The sequence below is a fragment of the Marmota flaviventris genome, chromosome 2 (genome assembly GCF_047511675.1).
Source record: "Marmota flaviventris isolate mMarFla1 chromosome 2, mMarFla1.hap1, whole genome shotgun sequence".
Lineage (NCBI taxonomy): Eukaryota > Metazoa > Chordata > Mammalia > Rodentia > Sciuridae > Marmota > Marmota flaviventris.
Window position 1 is genome coordinate 180382265 of NC_092499.1, and position 17512 is coordinate 180399776.

The window sequence follows — 17512 nt, forward strand, 5'->3', positions numbered from 1 at the left end:
AAAAAAATCAGCCAGTTGGCACAGTGGTACAAGCCTGTAATCCCAGTGGCTTGGGAGGCTGAAGTAGGAGGATTGTGAGTTCCAAGCCAACCTCAGCAGAAGTGAGACACCAAGTAACTCAAGGAGGCCCTGTCTCTAAATAAAAAACAAAATAGGGCTGGGGATGTGACTCAGTGGTTGTGTGCCCCTGAGTTCAATCCCTGGTACCGAAAAAAAAAAAAAAAAATCCAAAAAAACAATCAGCCAATAAATGATTGAAACAACAGTTAGGGGAAAAGAAACAAGTATTCCCTTAAGAAAAATGCCAAACAATATATACAAAATAGCCCTCTAAGGGGTACAGCTTAGTTCTTGCCCACTCCCCTGCCCCCAGGGTGGGCTAGACTTAGGGACTCTTTCCTGCTTGGGAGCAAAGAAAGGGAAAAGGGTCATTCTTCAGTGGAGAAACCTGGCAAACACCACCTTAACCAAGTGCTGAAGGTTGACATCAGCTTGAGGTCACAGGGCTACCCTGTACCCCACGGGATGCAAGGATGCCTTGCCCATTCTTTCCAAAAATCCAAACCCCAGTCTAATTAACCTCAGACGAACCTAACCTGAGGGAACATTCCACGAGATACCTGGCCATGCTCCTCAAGACTGTCAAGGTCATGAAAAATAAGGAACTCCTCATAAGGAACAAGTGAGGAACAGAGCAGAGGAGGACCCCAGAGAGAATTGGCCTCAAGTGCAGTGTAGCTCCCTGGCTTGCATCCTTGGATTAGAAGCAGACAAAAGTGGAAAAGTCCCAATCAATCCTGGTAATATCCCAGGATAGGTTTTTTTTTTTTCCCCTGGAGATTAAACTCAGGTGCACTCTACTGATGAGCCATATCTCAGGCCCTTTTTATTTTTAAATTTGAGTCAGAATCTCAGAGTTGCTTAGGGCCTCACTAAGTTGCCCAGGCTGGCTTTGAATTGCCATCCTCCTGCCCAGCCTCCTGAGTCCCTGGGAATAGAAGCATGCACCACCATGCCCACTCTAGAGTAAGTTCTTATTTTGACAAACATACCATGTCATTTAAGATGTTTTTTTTTTGTTTGTTTGTTTTAAAGATAAAGTGAGAGAGGGAGGGAGGGAGGGAGGGAGAGAGAGAGAGAGAGAGAGAGAATTTTTAATATTTATTTTTTAGTTTTCGGCGGACACAACATCCTTGTTTGTATGTGGTGCTGAGGATCGAACCCGGGCCGCACGCATGCCAGGCGAGCGCGCTACCGCTTGAGCCACATCCCCAGCCCCTCATTTAAGATGTTAACAACAGAGGAAAGTAGCATGATGCATGGCTGACCTCTCTGTACTTTTTGCAACTTTCCTATGACTCTAAAATGATTCTAAAATAAAAAAGTTTATCTAAAGACACAATAAACTATTGTTACATTTAACAACATAGATGAACCTTAAAAATATCCTGGTAAGTGAAAGGCAGCTTTGGCAAATGCACATATAAGATTTGCATTTTTTACTGTATGTCAATTCTTCATAAGCAAAATGTAAATTATAAATACTGAACTCTAGTTAATGATATACATGCTGACATTCAATAGCAAATATACTGATGTCTGAACTCCAATTTGAAATAAAGTTAAAAATTAAGATGGGTTCAAAGCCAGCTTCAGCAATGGCAAGGCACTAAGCAACTCAGTGAGACCCTGTCTCTAATAAAATACAAAATAGGGGCTGGGGATGAGGCTCAGTGGCCAAGTGCCCCTGAGTTCAAATCCCTGGTACCCACTCCCCAAAAAATAAGATGGGTTGAGGGTTGAATATTGTGACTGAGCAAGAATATCAGCATGTTATCGGTGGAGCCCTTGGGCACAGAATGACCCTTTTCCCTTTCCTTGCTCCCAAGCAGGAAAGAGTCCCTAAGTCTAGCCCACCCTGGGGGACAGGGGAGTGGGCAAGAACTAAGCTGCACCCCTTAGAGAGCTATTCTGCGTATACTGTTTGGCATTTTTTTGAAGGGAATACTTATTTCCTGGTAATGTCCCAGGATAGGCTGTCCTCAGTGTCATCAGTCCTAGGTGGGTGCCCTGCATCCAGGGAGAGGATGCCAGGCTGGCCTGGAGTTTGGCTCTTTTGAGGGGAAACCTGGGGCTGCTGGCAGGCTGGCTGAGACAACCTCTTTTGACTGTGAGGAAATGGGATTTCCCAGAGACCCTGCAAATCAGCCTACATTGCAACTGCAGACCCACAGCCGCTTTGCCCATTCTGAGCATAGCCAAGGTGGGTAAGGGGCAGCAGAAACAGCATGGGTCCGTAAGTGGCTATATGACTCCAGTGAGTCACTTCCTTTTCCTAAACTTCATTTCCCTCATCTGTGAAACATGAGCATTGTGTGTTTACTGCACACAATGGTGGGCTATCTGTCCCTCTGTGCTTTCAGATGCCTGAAGTCTGTTCCTGGAAGCTACCCCACCTGTAGTGGCTGAGGGCCCTGCCTCTCCCTCCCATCAGTCCCCAGGACCACACACACTTCCTAAGCAGCTCCAGTTTCCCACCACAGCCACCTCTGCAGGGAGGCCTCATCTCCCCAGACCCAGAGGGATTCTCTCTCTCTCACACACACGCATGCATACACACGCACACACACACACACACACACACACACACAAGCTCTGCATTGGCCAGCTCAGTGGCAGTTGCTGCCCTCTGAACCATGCCTACCTACCCCATAAGCCCTGATGCTCCTGCTTGTCCCCAAGAGGCATCACCAGGAGACTTCCCTAACTCCATGCTTTGTTATGTGACCCAAATGGGATGGCATCTGCTCCACCTCTGGGGCCCCAGAACTGGCACAGGACTGAACTTCTCCGGCACCATGTGCTGGTCTCAGCACTGCCCTCCAGGGACAGCTCAGTCAAACCACAGTCCTTGCACTGGCAGCCATGAGGGCTCCAGGCTGCTCCCCTTTGGGGTACGGTGGCCAGGGTCAGAGAGGGCCAAACCTGAAGTGGAATGAGACCGTCAAAACATGCTCCACTACATGGTGAGAGAAGGGGAATAAACAGTTTCTCAGAATATGCTCTGAGCTCAGCCCTTTAACAACAAAAACATACTCAATGGACAGTGGCAACCACAAGAGTCCCCAGGAATGATGTGTCTCCCACAGAAGCAAGAGATCTGAGCATTGTGTGTTTACTGCACACAATGGTGGGCTATCTGTCCCTCTGTGCTTTCAGATGCCTAAAGTCTGTTCCTGGAAGCTACCCCACCTGTAGTGGCTGAGGGCTGACCTCCAAGACATGCCTGGGTGACTAAATGTGATGACATTCCCATCTGGGGTCTCTAATCCCCAAGCCAGGCTTAGTCACGGGTCCTATCCAGGCCACGTGGCAGTTAAGTGAAGAACCAGGCTACTCTGCCATTCCCGCCAGTCCGAGGCCAAACCTGAGTTTTCCTATTTCCCCACAGCCCCCCGGCTCTCCACCCATCAGGCAGCTCTCCTAGTTTACACTCTGTCATTCAGCCAGGAAGAAAGAGATTCTTTTTGGAAAAGGCAAAGAGGCAGTGGAGGTGGTTAATCCAGCGTGTCGGGACGGCAGCCTTGACCAAGCCTTGGGGCTGCAGCTTCCTGGAGAAGCTTTTGTGGTCAGCCTCTTCCTTCTATTAGAGACGCTGACCTTCATGGGGACACTCATTGTTGCTACAGTTGGCAAAGTGCAGCCTCTGGCCACCTGCCTGGAGTCTAGGGAAGTGGGAGCCACAGTAGACTGGCGGCGACTGTGCAGCTGGATGGAGCTTTGGCATGACCAGCCGACTTAGCGCCAAAGGGGCACAGTGAGGGAGGGGATGGCAAAAAGCTCCTCCCTCCACTTGGACCTGTTTCAGCTACAAGGTCACCAGGCAGACTGCAGACTGGGGCCACAGCAGCAACTGACACTTATGTGGCCCTTTCCAATTCTCAAAAGATTTCCCATCCAACTCCATAGAGCCCTCACAACCTCCCTTCCAGGTGAGGAAACCAAGGCTACCACCACCTCTTACCAGACTACAGCAGCCTCCTCTGACACCCTGGATTCTTGGCTCCACCCCTCACCTCTGACCTCCTTTCAGAGTGGGGTTTTTAAACCAGGAACCTAATCATATTTGTCCTGAACATAAAACCAAAGGCTCAGTGCAGGCCTCAGTATAGGCCCCCAGGGTCACTGCCCTGAAATGTTCTTGTTTCTTATCAAGTGATGTGGCCAGTCCTACACAGCCTCTGGCAGCACACAGCGTCCCTCCCTCCCTCCTTCTCTCTCCTCCAGGTCTCCCTACCTGGAACCTGGTTAGATGCCACTAGTCCCTCAGGACCCCCTTAGAAATGACCTCCCCAAGAAGCTTCCTCATCCCCAGCTGTGAGCCCCCAGCCATGCTGACCTCCACACTGCCCTGTCTTGCCTCTTTTTCTTTCTGTCCACAGACTGTGCTCCTTGGAAACAGGGCTGTATCTCATCCACCCTTAGCAGAGTGCTTGGCTCATAGGAGGTAATAAATATTTGTAATAAATAAATTAGCCTCCAAGGAGCTATGTGACTTGCCTAAGGCCAGTGAGCCAGGAGAGACGGAGCTGGGAGTCACTGCGGCACTGGCACTTCCAAAGCCCAGGTCTTCCTGCTGGCTGTGCCCGCTGTGCTCAGCCTGGCCTTTTCTTATCACTCTGGCTGTAGGGAAGGACAGCCGAGGAAGGCCTGTGAGAGAAAAGCTTGGGATGCTTGTATTGGAGGGACAAAGGAACAAACTAAGACACTGACAAACTGCCACCAGTCAAAGACACAAAGTGAAAACCGTGCCCGCTGAGGAGGATAAGGGCTGTCAGGAGATGCTGATCTTCCCCACACACCCAGCATCCTACAGGCGGGGCCATGTACAGCCCCCAGGAAGAAACCTGAAATGGGGACTATACACCGTCCAGCCATGGATGATCCACTTAACATGTCTCCTAACATTTCTTCACTGGTCCCATTCCCAGAATGGCACCACAGGCCAACTGAGATACGATTCTAGAAGGCAGGACAGGTTTCATTTGTGCTGGAAGGTTGGTACCCAGGTCTCAGGGCTCCAGGCATCCCCAGCAGCAGAAAGCAGACGGCCAAGTCAGGGTCAGCCTAGTATCTGCAGGGTCTGTCAGGCAGGGAAGGGTTGGGGCTAGTCCCTCATGACAAACTGCTTGTAGAACAACGTTCCAGATTTCCACACCCTGCCTGGCAGGGCAGATGTAGGATGGGCAAGGAATCTAGTTTGGACACAGACATAGCCATCAGGATAAATGGGGAAGGGGACCTGGCTCGAAACCTCGTGGAATCCAGTAGGACAGGCACAGGCCTGGCCCTGATGGAAACACAGGCTGGAACTGGGAGGTTAGTGTGCAGAGCACCACGTGTGATCACTGCGCATAGAATATGGCTTTTGACCCCCGCTCCTACCATTCAGGGTATTGACAATTCATCACTGAATGTCTCTCCTTGGTGCTGGCGATATGCTGGCAGTACAAGCCACGAACCAGATGGACACAGGGCCTGTCCTACTAGAACCTGCAGTTTACTAAGAGGATGTGATAAACAAGACCACGAACAATACACCCCTTTCCAGTTCTGTGGCTCAGGCTGAGTCTCACCCTCCCAAGCCTCAGCTTCCTCATTTGTGTCATGAGATGCAAAGAGTGCTTCACTCAAAGGGCTATAATGAAGATTAAAGGGACTCCTTGTAACAAGAAAAAAAGGGAAACAAACCTAAGGGGCTGTCAGAGGGGAGCAGTTACATGGCATGACATGGGGAGCTCACACAGCACGACTGCAGGACTTCAGCAAAGCAGAGGCTCTGCTCATCCGTGAGCAAGGGAAGATGACCCAGGCAATTTATTAAAAGAAAGAAAAGGTCCTATGTTCATCATGATGCTACTGACACTCAAACACACACTCTTTCTCCAGGAGCACATGAGTATTTTTACAAGTGCACAGAGAAGGTCCAGGAGGCCCCGTGAGCACATGATTCAGAAGATTAAAGGGATCAGATGGGGCCAAACTGTAGTAAACCCTCCTTAAACATGAGCCCCTATTAATTATAACTTTAAGGGAAGATTTCCTTATGTTCCCTGTTTCTAAATTTATTTAAGGTGACTGGAACACTTGACTGCATTCTTTCAAAAAGGCTAAATTTGGGGCTGGGGTTGTGGCTCAGCGGTAGAGCGCTTGTCTAGCACGTGTGAGGCCCTCGGTTCGATCCTCAGCACCATATAAAAATAAATAAACAAAATAAAGGTGTTGTGTACAACTAAAAAATAAATATTTAAATAAAAGGCTAAACTTAAGCAAGTTCATATTAAATCCTTGATCAATATTTTTCTTCCACTGTTCACTGACCCATACAAAAAAAGTTAAAAGAAAAAAAAAAAAAGAGGTGGGAGATTGTTTTCTCCTGGTTTATGGACTGGATGCTACTCCAAGTTCGCTCTGGGTATCTGAAGAGCATGCTACTTTTGCTATTTCCCCTGTCAACACATGATTAATGGCAGTAGGATCCACATGTTATGTTCAGCCCACTAAACACCCTACAAAGTGAGGATTGTCACCCTGGATTTTAAGACTGGGAAACTAACCCAGAGAAGTTGAATCACTTGCTGAAGGTCACACAGTGAGGAAGTGGAGGAGGACCTCAAGCAATCACTCAATCTCAATCCTGGCTTCACTCTCACACTCATGCACACTTGTACACTTACACACACACACACGCACACAACACACACACACACACACACACCCATGGATGGTTTACTGTTGTCATTTCCTGTTACTGACTCTGAGGTACAACAGTAATTAGCAAATGATACGTGCAACGTCTAAAAAACATTAATGACCCCCAGGGGAGAGGACGAGGCCTCAGTCACTAGTATGCCTGCTGGTGTAGCTAATAATAAACACACAATTTATTCTCTAACAGGATATGTATAGCATTGACCAACTCAAAACAGGACTTTAGGCCAAAGTATTTGCTACATTCTACATAAATAAAGCTCCTAGGAGCTGGGTATGGTGCACACTACTCCGGTAATCCCAGCAACTCAGGAGGATGAGGCAGGAGGACCACAAGTTAAAGGCCAGCCTCAGCAACTTAGTTACACCCTGTCTCAAAAAAATTTTTAAAGGGGCTGGAGAGGTAGCATGGTGGTAAAGCGCCCCTGGGTTCAATTCCCAGTACCAAAACAAACAAATAAACAAATCTCCTGGTTTTTGGCAATGATGGTTCAGGTACTGCTTAAAATCTGTGGTTATCTGGTTCTCAGGACAGCTCTGACCTGACTTTCCCAGGAAGGGGAAAATGAGGCCAGAGGAATATAGGAGGACTTCCCAGTCTGAAGAGTTCATAAGAGCAGGCTGTGGGACAAACAGATGTCCCCAAATGCCATACAACGGAATGGAACCACTGACTGGGTCACAAGGAAGCAGAACTGGGATTGGCTATGTAGGACACACACAGACTGGGTTCACAGAGGCCAAAAATCAGTGGAGACAGAACTCCTGATTCTTGCCAGGAGTGTGATTTGGCCCTCATGTCCCCTTCCATTCTTGCTCTACAAGTCTGAAAGGCCCAGCTCTTCTTATCCCTTGTCCCTTTGGCTTTCCCTGACCACTCAACATGAAAGCTTATTCTACACCTGCTGGATTCTTCTAGCAGTTACCCTGCACATCTGGTCAAGAATGACATGATATGTTTCTTAGCTGTTGGTTCATTTATTCATTCAACAAACACTTGCTAGCAAATGCTCCCTGCCAAGCATTGGTATGACAGGGAGGGGCACCCTGCAACGGGAGGACAGCCAGATCCTTGATGCTTGAAGCTCCCAGGCTAGTGGGGGCAGAAGAGAGCAGAACAAGTTACAGATGGACTTGTTAAGTTCTATGAAGGAAACAACTAGGGGCTGAGAAAGACAACGGGGCAGGAGGACTTCACGGAAGGCTTCTGTGAGGTGACACTAAACTTTTTTTTTTTTTTTCGGGGAGGGGAGCAGTGAGCCCCCTGAGCCACATCCCCAGCCCTTTTTTTATATTTTATTTAGGGTCTCACTGAGTAGCTTAGGACCTCATTAAGTTGCTGAGGCTGGCTTTGAACCTGTGATCCTCCAGCCTCAGTCTCCTGAGCTGCTGGGACTTCAGGCATGTGCCACCACGCCCAGTGGTAACACTGGATTCTTAATAAAGTTGTAGATGTTCCATATTTGCATTTTGTGGCTCCAAGAGGCCTGAGGGGGGGGGGTAGTATAACCATCCTGATGGGGACTCTTCTACCTATCATCTGAGTGTCTGCCTGGTGAGCAAGAGCCCCATACCTGGCACTTCCCTTTAGTGATCTGGTAGCAGCAGCAACAAAGACAAGATCAGCAGCCCCTGGAAGCACTGATCCAACAGAGCTGTCTGTAGCTTGGACTCACAGAGCCCAGACTCTAGTAGACCAATGACACAGGTGTGCCTGAGGCCTTGGAAATCTGCAGGTTTAAAGGGAACCCGACCCCTGCTGGGACACCTATCAGTTGGTACAGCTTGTCAAAGGGCAACTTGGTGCTATCATCCAAAGACAGAAAATACATATGCCCTCTGACCCAGCTAATCCTACCACTTAAGAATCTATCCTAAAAAATACAGGCATGTGTGTATAAGACTATGTGGAGGCACTGGGCATGGTGGTACATGCCTATAATCAGAGCAACTTGGGAGGCTAAAGCAAGAGGATTGCAAATTCGAGGTCAGCCTCAGTAACTCAGTGAGGCCCGGTCTCAAAATAAATAAAAAGGGTTGGAGACATAACTTTGTGGTAAAGCACCCCTGGGTATGGAAAAAAAAAAAAAAAGAAAGAAGAAGAAAGAGAGAGAGAGAGAGAGAGAGAGAGAGAGAGAGAGAGAGAAAGAATATGTGGCAGCATATGCAAGGCTCTTCCATTTCAAGTAGCAAAATAACGAAGCAATGTCAACATCCTCTGCAAGGGTTTACCTGTTCAAATAAATCATGGTACATCCTAACCATGGGATATGGAGACATTTAAAAACTGATCTCAAGTGGCTCAGCAGTAGCACAATTGTCTAGCATGTGTGAGGCACAGGGTTCGATTCTCAGCACCACATATTTAAAAAAAAAAAAAAAAGTTCTATCAACAACTAAAAAATAAAAATTAAAAAAAACTGATCTCAAGATGACAGCATTAGTGAAAAGAACTGCTCATAGAATAGGAGGCCATATAATTACATAAGTCAGAAAGTGCTTTAATGTGTGCGTTCGTATAGCTATCAATAAATGCACAAAGTCTGCCAAGACACAAACTGAACTGACCCAAGGACCACATCTGTTTTCTGTGACAACGGATGTTAGGTGGCTTTTTCTTCTTCTTCTTCTTTTTTTTTTTTAAGTTTTTTCTTTTTAGTTGTAGATGGACACAATACCTTTATTTTGTTTTTATTTTTATGGGGTGCTAGGGATCGAACTCAGGGCCTCACGCATGCTAGGCAAGCGCTCTGCCACTGAGCCACAACCCCAGCCCCTCATACCCACTGCGGATTTTTACTTTTTTCTGTACTGGGATTGAACCTGGGGGTGCCTTACCACTGAGCTCTATTCTCAGCCTTTTTATTTTGAGATAGGGCCTCACTAATTAGCTGAGGCTGGCCTTGAACTTGCAATCCTCTTGCTTCAGTCTCCCAAGTTGCTGGGATTACAGGCATGCACTACCGTGCTTCACTACATTTTATTTTATTTTTGTGGTACTGGGGATGAATCCTAAGGCCTCGAATATGCTAAGCAAGTGCTCTACTATTGAGCTATACCCTCCACCCTTTTTATTTTAAGACAGGGTCTTGCTAAGTTGCTGAAATTGGCCTCAAACTTGTCATCCTCAGGCCTCAGTCTCCCCAGTCACTGGGATTAGAGATGTGTGCCACCATGCCCAGTTGGATCACATTCAGCACATATCTTTACCTTTCATTCCACATTATTCCACTATTTCTGACTTCTTCCCCCCAACAATAATGAATTATTATTTGTGTGAAGTATTGCTTATGTGATTTAAAATGCATTTTAAAAAGATTTTTTAAAAACACAAGAAGCAATGCCAAGAATTCAGCTGGTTTTTCTCGGTAGTTCAGCTACTAAAGCACTTAATGCTTCTGCCCTTTGGTTTCCAGCACAGCCCAATCCTTCTTTTCCAATAATTCAGTTTCTCTAGCCTTCCATAGCATTTGACCACTTGTAAACATTCCCCTCACCATTCAGAGACCCTTCTCTGAAGAGACAGCCACAGGGGAGAAAGTTGTCACCTGGAAAGTTCCACAGATGCTTCATAATCACTGCAACTGAACTTCCTAACTAAAACTAGAGGCTCAAGTCAAGCCAACAGGCTGCGGACTATTTCTGTGGAACTCAGCAACTCTCCAGAGGCCCAGGGTAGGCCCAGCACCCTCATATCTAACCATGAGAATATGGGGAAAAGCAGGGGATTCCAGAGTGACAGAAGAGCCAGGGCAGCCTTCAGGATCCTTTAGATCTGAAGTTGAATCCTGCAGATTTCTGCATATGCGGGACATAAACAGAAGATGCTGCCTATTCACCACCAATAACTGCCACCCAGGCTTTACTCCTCCATCTCTTTCCCACTGTTCACAAACCAAGAGAAGTGGTTGGGCTGGACATAAATCCTCCAGAAAAGTCCATGCAGGAAACACCAGTCCCATCACCCATTCCTCTTCTGATAGCTAACCTTAGAGGCAAGAACTCCCTTGCATCATCAGCCTTTCCAGCCAGCCCTGCCTCCATCCTGCCCACTATGAACAGAAAATGCTTGGCTAGGGCAATGGCACTGAAATGGTACACCATCCTACTGATTCTCCTAAGAACTCAACAATGACCTGAAAGAGGGCAGCAGAGTGGACCAGGAAACCCCAGGAAGGGTGGATGACTTCAAGGGAGTAAAAATTGTATTTGCTAAAAATACAAATCTCTGACCTTTGTTTCTTAAACTGAATGAACACCTCTAGGAGTGGAACCAGAGAATTTGCTTTCTTTTAAAAGAACAATCAGAGCCATTTAACTGTGGCGGCTGCCCAGGGAATCTGCATTTTCAACAAGTTTCCCTGGGGAACACAGACAGAGGAAGGGCTGAGCTCCTGCCCCCTCCCCACTACACTCAGCCACACAACTTGCACTAGACTTGCCCAATAGCCTGGCCATCCCATTCCACAGCCCCCTGCCTTTGCTCCTGTTGTCCTCAGAGACCAGAAAGCTTCTCCCCGCCTAACCTGATATACCCACTTCAGGGGCCACCCAGGCACCATTACAGAAAGAAGGTACCTCAGAAGTACCTGAATTTGGTTCTTGGCTCCTTCACTGACCTTGGGCAACAGACAATGTTCAGAAAGCCTCAGTTCCTCTTTTGTACACTAAAAAACACTAGCTGTTTCACAGGCTCGCTGTGAAGATTCCATGTGCCCAGAAACTGGGTGCCAGGTTCCGAGTTACTTTGCTTTCATTTCCCTTCCCCTCTGTGAGCTACTGGAGGAGAAAACCATCCTTTCTTCATGTTCAAATCCCTAGGATGGGACACCTAGGACCTTGGTCAAATGCCTGAGTTTACAAAATGAAACCCTGATCCCATGCCGTCTTTGATTCTTACCTGACCAACGTTGAAGGTCAGTGTGATGGCATAAAAGAAATTAGAGTTGGCACTTCCTGCATAAATCCAGAGGTGCCACAGGACGGGGAAGAGCAGGGAACAGACGATAATGATGCAGGCAAGCACGAAAATATTCCGTAGGACTGCAAAGACAGATGGTCACAGTTAGCCCAGCACTCTCTCCAGCACTTTCTTCTTACTGGGGTAATCCCACAGGACAGAGGCTAGGGAGGCTCCATGGTTCAAAGGCAGAGCACCACCAAAGGCACTGGGGTGGCCAAAAGGCAAACCTTAGGCCCCTGAGTCAATGGTTCCCCACTCCCACAGCTGGCAGGAGCTCCTAAATTTGGAGTCCTTCTTCTCGTTGTGGTATTGACTGGCTGAAAACCAGCTACAGTTAGCGATGCCATGAATGCCTCTGGGCTCTACAGAGAAGCCATTCCAGGAAGACTCTGGCCCTCCAGTCCCAACCTCAGAGTGTCCAACCTCCCCTCACCCCACACAGATGCTGTCTGGCCATGTGGGATAATGGGATGGAGGGTGAACTACAGCACGAACCAGGCAGATTACAGCACAGAATGGGTCCCATGGTACCAGCCTGCCATCTTAGGAACAGGTTTTTCTTTCCCCTTAATCAGGTTCCTGCATTGCTCTTCCAATGTCCCTTCCTTTTCCTTAGATGATAACTTACAAATCTTCCTTTGAAGCCCCCCGTCTCTGAATGATCACTCCCTGCCCCCAGAAGGAATGCTTAGTCTGTTACACAGGGTTGTCCTTGAGCAGGCATGCAGAGTCCAGCTAGGTGGCTGGGTAGACTTGGCCTCTGGAGAGACCTGGGTTAAAATCCTGCAGTCATTTATTAGTAAGTCTCTCTAAGCCTCAGCGTGTAGATCTCTAAAATAGGGTTAAAATGCCTCCTTCATAGGGAATGTTCTGTGAATTAAATAAAATATGTAAAAAACCTGGCCCAGGTGTATATATCAGTTTTTTATTCCTGCTATAACAAATAATAGTGGTTCAAATAATACAACTTATTATCATACAGTTCTGGAAGTTAGAAATCCAGGATGGGCTCACAGGCTGCAATCAAGGTTTGGGCAGGGCTCTGTTCCCTCTGGAGGACCTGAGAGAGAACCCACCTGGCTTGCCTTTTCCTTTAGTCCCTGGCTCACAACCTCCTTGCAGCTTCAGAACCAGCAATGGTAGACTGAGGCTTTTTCACAGTGTGTCACTCTGACCTCCTCTTCCACTATTGTTGTTTTGGCACTGGGGATGGAACCCAGGGGCATTTAACCACTGAGCCACATCCTTAGCCATTTTTTTGTATTTTATTTAGAGACAGGGTCTCACTGAGTTGCTGAGGCTGGCTTTGAACTCAAGATCCTCCTGTCTCAGCCTACCAAGCTACTGGGATTACAGTGTGCGCCACTACGCCCAGCTTCTGTTGTTTTTCAAACAAACTTTACTTTTTAGAGCCACAGAGCCATTTTAGGTTCATAACAAAACTGAGTAGAAGAGAAATTTCCCATATTGCCTGGCCTCCACATAGCTCTTCTACTTTTGGGGATTCTTATGATAACACTGGGCCCACCAGATAATATTCCTTTAAGGTTCTTAATTTAAAGTCCCTTTTTGACTATTCAAGGTAACTTATTCATATGTTCTAGAAATTATGATGTGGATCTCTTTGGGAGTGATAAGGAGGGGAATTTTTCTGCCCACACATGGTATCCTTTTTTTTCCTTTAATTCAATAGGGAGTATTCAACAGTAGCATTATATATTATTATTTCTCTTTATACCTTATTGTGTGTGTGTGTGCGTGTGTATGTGTGTGTGTGTGTGTGTGTTTTTTGGGGGGGGGTACTGGGGATTGAATTCAGGGTTGCTTGACCATTGAGCTACATCCCTAGCTCTATTTTGTATTTTATTTATTTAAAAAAATTTTTTTAGTTGTAAATGGATCCTTTATTTTATTTATTTATTGATATGCACTGCTGAGGATCGAACCCAGGGCCTCATGCATGCCAGAAAAGTGATCTACCACTGAGCCACAACCACAGCCCCTTGTATTTTATTTAGAGACAAGGTCTCACTGAGTTCTTAGGGCCTCACTAAATTGCTGAGGCTGGCTTTGAACTTGCAATCCTCCTGTCTAAGCTTCCTGAGCTGCCAGGATTACAGATGTGTGCCACCACGCCCAGCTACTTTATTGTATTAAAAAAAAAAAACAAAACTAGTAAATATTCTTTAAAATAAACTAATTAAAAGAATGTTTTTTTAGAAAGAACTCTGAACTGGGCCTGATTCCTAACAAGCACTTAATGAACATGAAGAAGATAGGGCACTCCCTAGGGCAGGGTGGAGAAGATAAGAGATCAGCCAAATATATCCCAAAGACCCACCCCTTGAACCAAAAAGCTCCCATCTCAGTTCCTATCTCCTTTCTGATTCTAATCTGCAGAAAATCCCTTCTCCAAGTCAGAGTTTTAGGAGATTCAAGGTATGGGGAAACTCCCAAAAGGTTAGGCTGCTTGTCTCAGTTGTACAATAACTGGGTAGAGATGCTGTACCAGAGCTTGTGTATTAGAAGGGGTTGGAATAATACAGATGAGATGCAATTCAAGATGAAAAATGAAATTTCAGGGGAACCACACCAAGATGAAATTGGGAGTCTGTAAAGTGGGGCCCAGGCATCCACAGGAAATTTCATAGGCTTCCCAGCTGATTTCAATACACAGCCAAGTATGAGACCCTTGTCAGGAGTCTGCCACAGAGATGCCACTGATCAATGGAAGGGGGAATATAGTAGGGGATATATGTAGTTTAAAATTCTTTCTAAAGCCAAATGTTGTTAACATATAGTTCATTCTTTATCGGAAACAATAAGAGCCATTTTGTTCTTGATTTTAAAAAGTTCTTTCTTCTATGAAATGGGGGAAAATAGCTGGTAGTTGACTATTTTAATGCCTTCAGAAAAATAAAAGTTAGCAACTCTGGTCACCAGTTTTTTGAAATGTTGGTGGTCTGAAATCCCACAAAGTGGACACTGGCCTAGAGGGCCTGCAAGGTACTCTTTCCTAACCTGAAATTTCCATGATTTGGGGTTGTCAAAGCTGAGAGGCCAATGTCCTGACTCAGGCCTCCTGAGATCTCCCAGGGCAGCCTCTGCCGCATCTACTCTAAGGAGTGTGGAACCAGAGAAAAGGGATGTTTGTACTGAGCATTATTATTATTAAGCAATTTTATAACCTCAAGAAAGGAGAACAAATCAGCCTCCCCTCCTGTACTCCACCATCCTAATTTTCTTTCTTATCCCCTAAAATTATCTTACTGAAAAGAACATACATGGGGCTGGGGTTGTAGCTGAGCAGTAGAGCGCTCGCCTAGCATGTGTGCGCCCTGGGTTCCATCCTCAGCACCACATAAAAATAAATAAAGGAAAAGAATATACATTATTCTCAAATAAAATTCTTGGGGACTGACAGCCCAGGTGGTCCTTGGTCCTATGCCTCCAGCCAAAACCTGAGGTTTCAGACGGGAAGGAGACTGAGCACACAGAAGAGAAAGGCTCATATGCAGCTTCTGGGCTGCACAGAGACATTTCCATGTGCTTGGAGGACTGTTACCAGCACCCAGTTGGCTTCTGGCCTGTGGTGACCTTTGCAGGAACAGGGAGCTGCTACTCATTCTTGCTGGCTGCCAGGCCAGAAGATTAAAGCTATATGCCAGAGCAGATGGAACTGGGGACCTGAGGCACAGGACAGCTTGTTCCAGGCACCAGGAGGCGTCAGAGATGACCAGGACCTAACAAGACGAAAGGGCTCACCCTTCATCAGACCTGCTTGGCCAGATGGAGTCAGGTTCCCCACTGCATTCACAGGCAGCTTATCCAATCTCTGGCACCACTACTGGTGAACTTGAACTTCTGGCAAGTCGCTTTCTCTCTTTGAGCCTCAGGCATTCAGAAACAAAATTTCGCTTCAAAAATTTAGTCCCATTAGGAGGGTCACAAGGGGATTAAGGGGCTTCAAAGGTCAAGGTGATGCTCCTTTCTTAACATGTGCTAGGTTAGGCACATGAACTTACTATGTAACTACTCTTTATAATTTGTATTTATCAATATTAGTTCATCTCAGTCTAATAGTTAATAAAAACAAGACAAACACATACAGTCAACTCCAGCCCTCTGGTAGGTGGCTCTTCAGCTGGACCACTGCAGGCTGACATCGGCTCCACCAGCAGGCTGCTCCCTAACACTGCAAGTGTGCATCTGCCTGACTCATCCTGGCCCCAGGCTCCACAGAGGCCAGCATCCAGAGCCCTTCACTCAGGATAGGGCTCTGATCCTCTCTTCTCCACTGCGCAGTGATGTGATTTGGGGGCAGACATGTTAGCACTGGCAACCAGTATTTAAATTAGATTCCCAACAACATTAAATACATTGATTTAGGCCTTAAAATTTCTCAGTCTCTACTCAGAGGTCAGAGGTCCTTTAGCCCAGGGCTGAAGACATTCGTGGATGAGTATAATGAGTCATGGTTTCAAGTCCCAAACAGGTACTCCAAACATGAGTACTCCCTGCTGCAGGTGCAGTGAGTGAAATGTGGGGGTCACTGTTTTCTGTAGAAGCCTTGGACAAGCTGAGCCTGTAAACTCCTTACCCAACCAGCCAGCAACAGCATCTATTAGATCATCCAGGTTTTGGAAATCCCATCTTTCTTCTTTATGCCTCATCATCCCAGAAGGCATAAAACAGCTTATTTCAAGTTTTGAAAAAACAGGTTTATTTCAATGTCTCTGGCTACCAAGCCTGAAGCTCTAATAAGGGAATGTGGCGGGGTGTGTGTGTGTCCTATATGATTGTCACTGATGTTGGTAACTGTAGTTCTATTAACATTTTCTTTCTCAAAACTTAAAACACCTCTGAAAGATACTGTCCATATTTGATGGAGGAAAAAAATTAGAAGTTCAGAAAGGTTAAATGATTTACATGAGAACACATAGCCAGTAATGGGAAAGCCAGGATGTAGACTCAAGTCATCTATCCACAGACGAGTTCAGCAATGTGGTATTGAAGACACTATCTCTGTGGGACAGGCAGCTAAAGAAAAATGATCTACTTTTGGGGAAAGACGACCATGTCCCCAAGATCTACCCTGTTATAGATGGGGCATGTCCCTATGTTTTGGTGGCCTTGTGATTTGTCACCGGCCACTCTGTCAAAGGGCCCCAAACTAATTCTAAGCTTGCTGGACTAGGTGATTCTTATCTGTGCAATGAGGATGTCACAGGCAGAAGATGCTGCTTCCTGTTCCCAGTCAGCCCAGAGTGGTCACAACCCCAGCAGGCCCTCACCTGCAGGCTTAGCCCGCCCACTCAGCTGTTTACCTTCACTCCTACTGGCAGCTGGTCAGTTTCACTTCCTGGTTGACACCCAGACAAATCAAAACAACAAGGAAACTCACTTCCTTTGAAGCCTGCACCCAAGTTCATTCCTGACATTCTGTTGTGCACCCACAGAGGGTAAGGAAAGTTCAAGGGCTCCCTTCCCAGTTTTACTATAGAGAATCAGGAGGGTAACTGATACCACCTCCTTAGGGAGGCTTAAAAAGCCCTCTCCATACACATTTGCCAATACTTCTCTGTATCAGGTTTCCTCCTGGGTGCTGGAGACAGAGAGGCATCTGCCCTAAGGGAGCTCCCAAACATTGAAAAGAGAGGGTGAAGAGCCCAACTGAGGGGAGCACTGGAGCATTACAGCACTGCAGGCCTCGGGAACACACACAGGTCACCACTGAGCCATCTTCTGAGAAGGGGAGGAGTAAAGAATTGAGAAGGG

General features: G+C 46.6%; 1 protein-coding gene across 1 annotated transcript in view; it reads right to left on the reverse strand.

Moving 5' to 3' along the window:
- The window catches only part of Pigu (phosphatidylinositol glycan anchor biosynthesis class U), a 90231-nt gene that overhangs the window by 2604 nt on the left and 70115 nt on the right, over positions 1-17512 (reverse strand). Inside the window, exon 11 of the mRNA XM_027945319.2 lies at positions 11672-11814. Coding sequence (XP_027801120.2) covers positions 11672-11814 — 143 coding nt within the window. The remainder of the gene's footprint in view (positions 1-11671; positions 11815-17512) is intronic.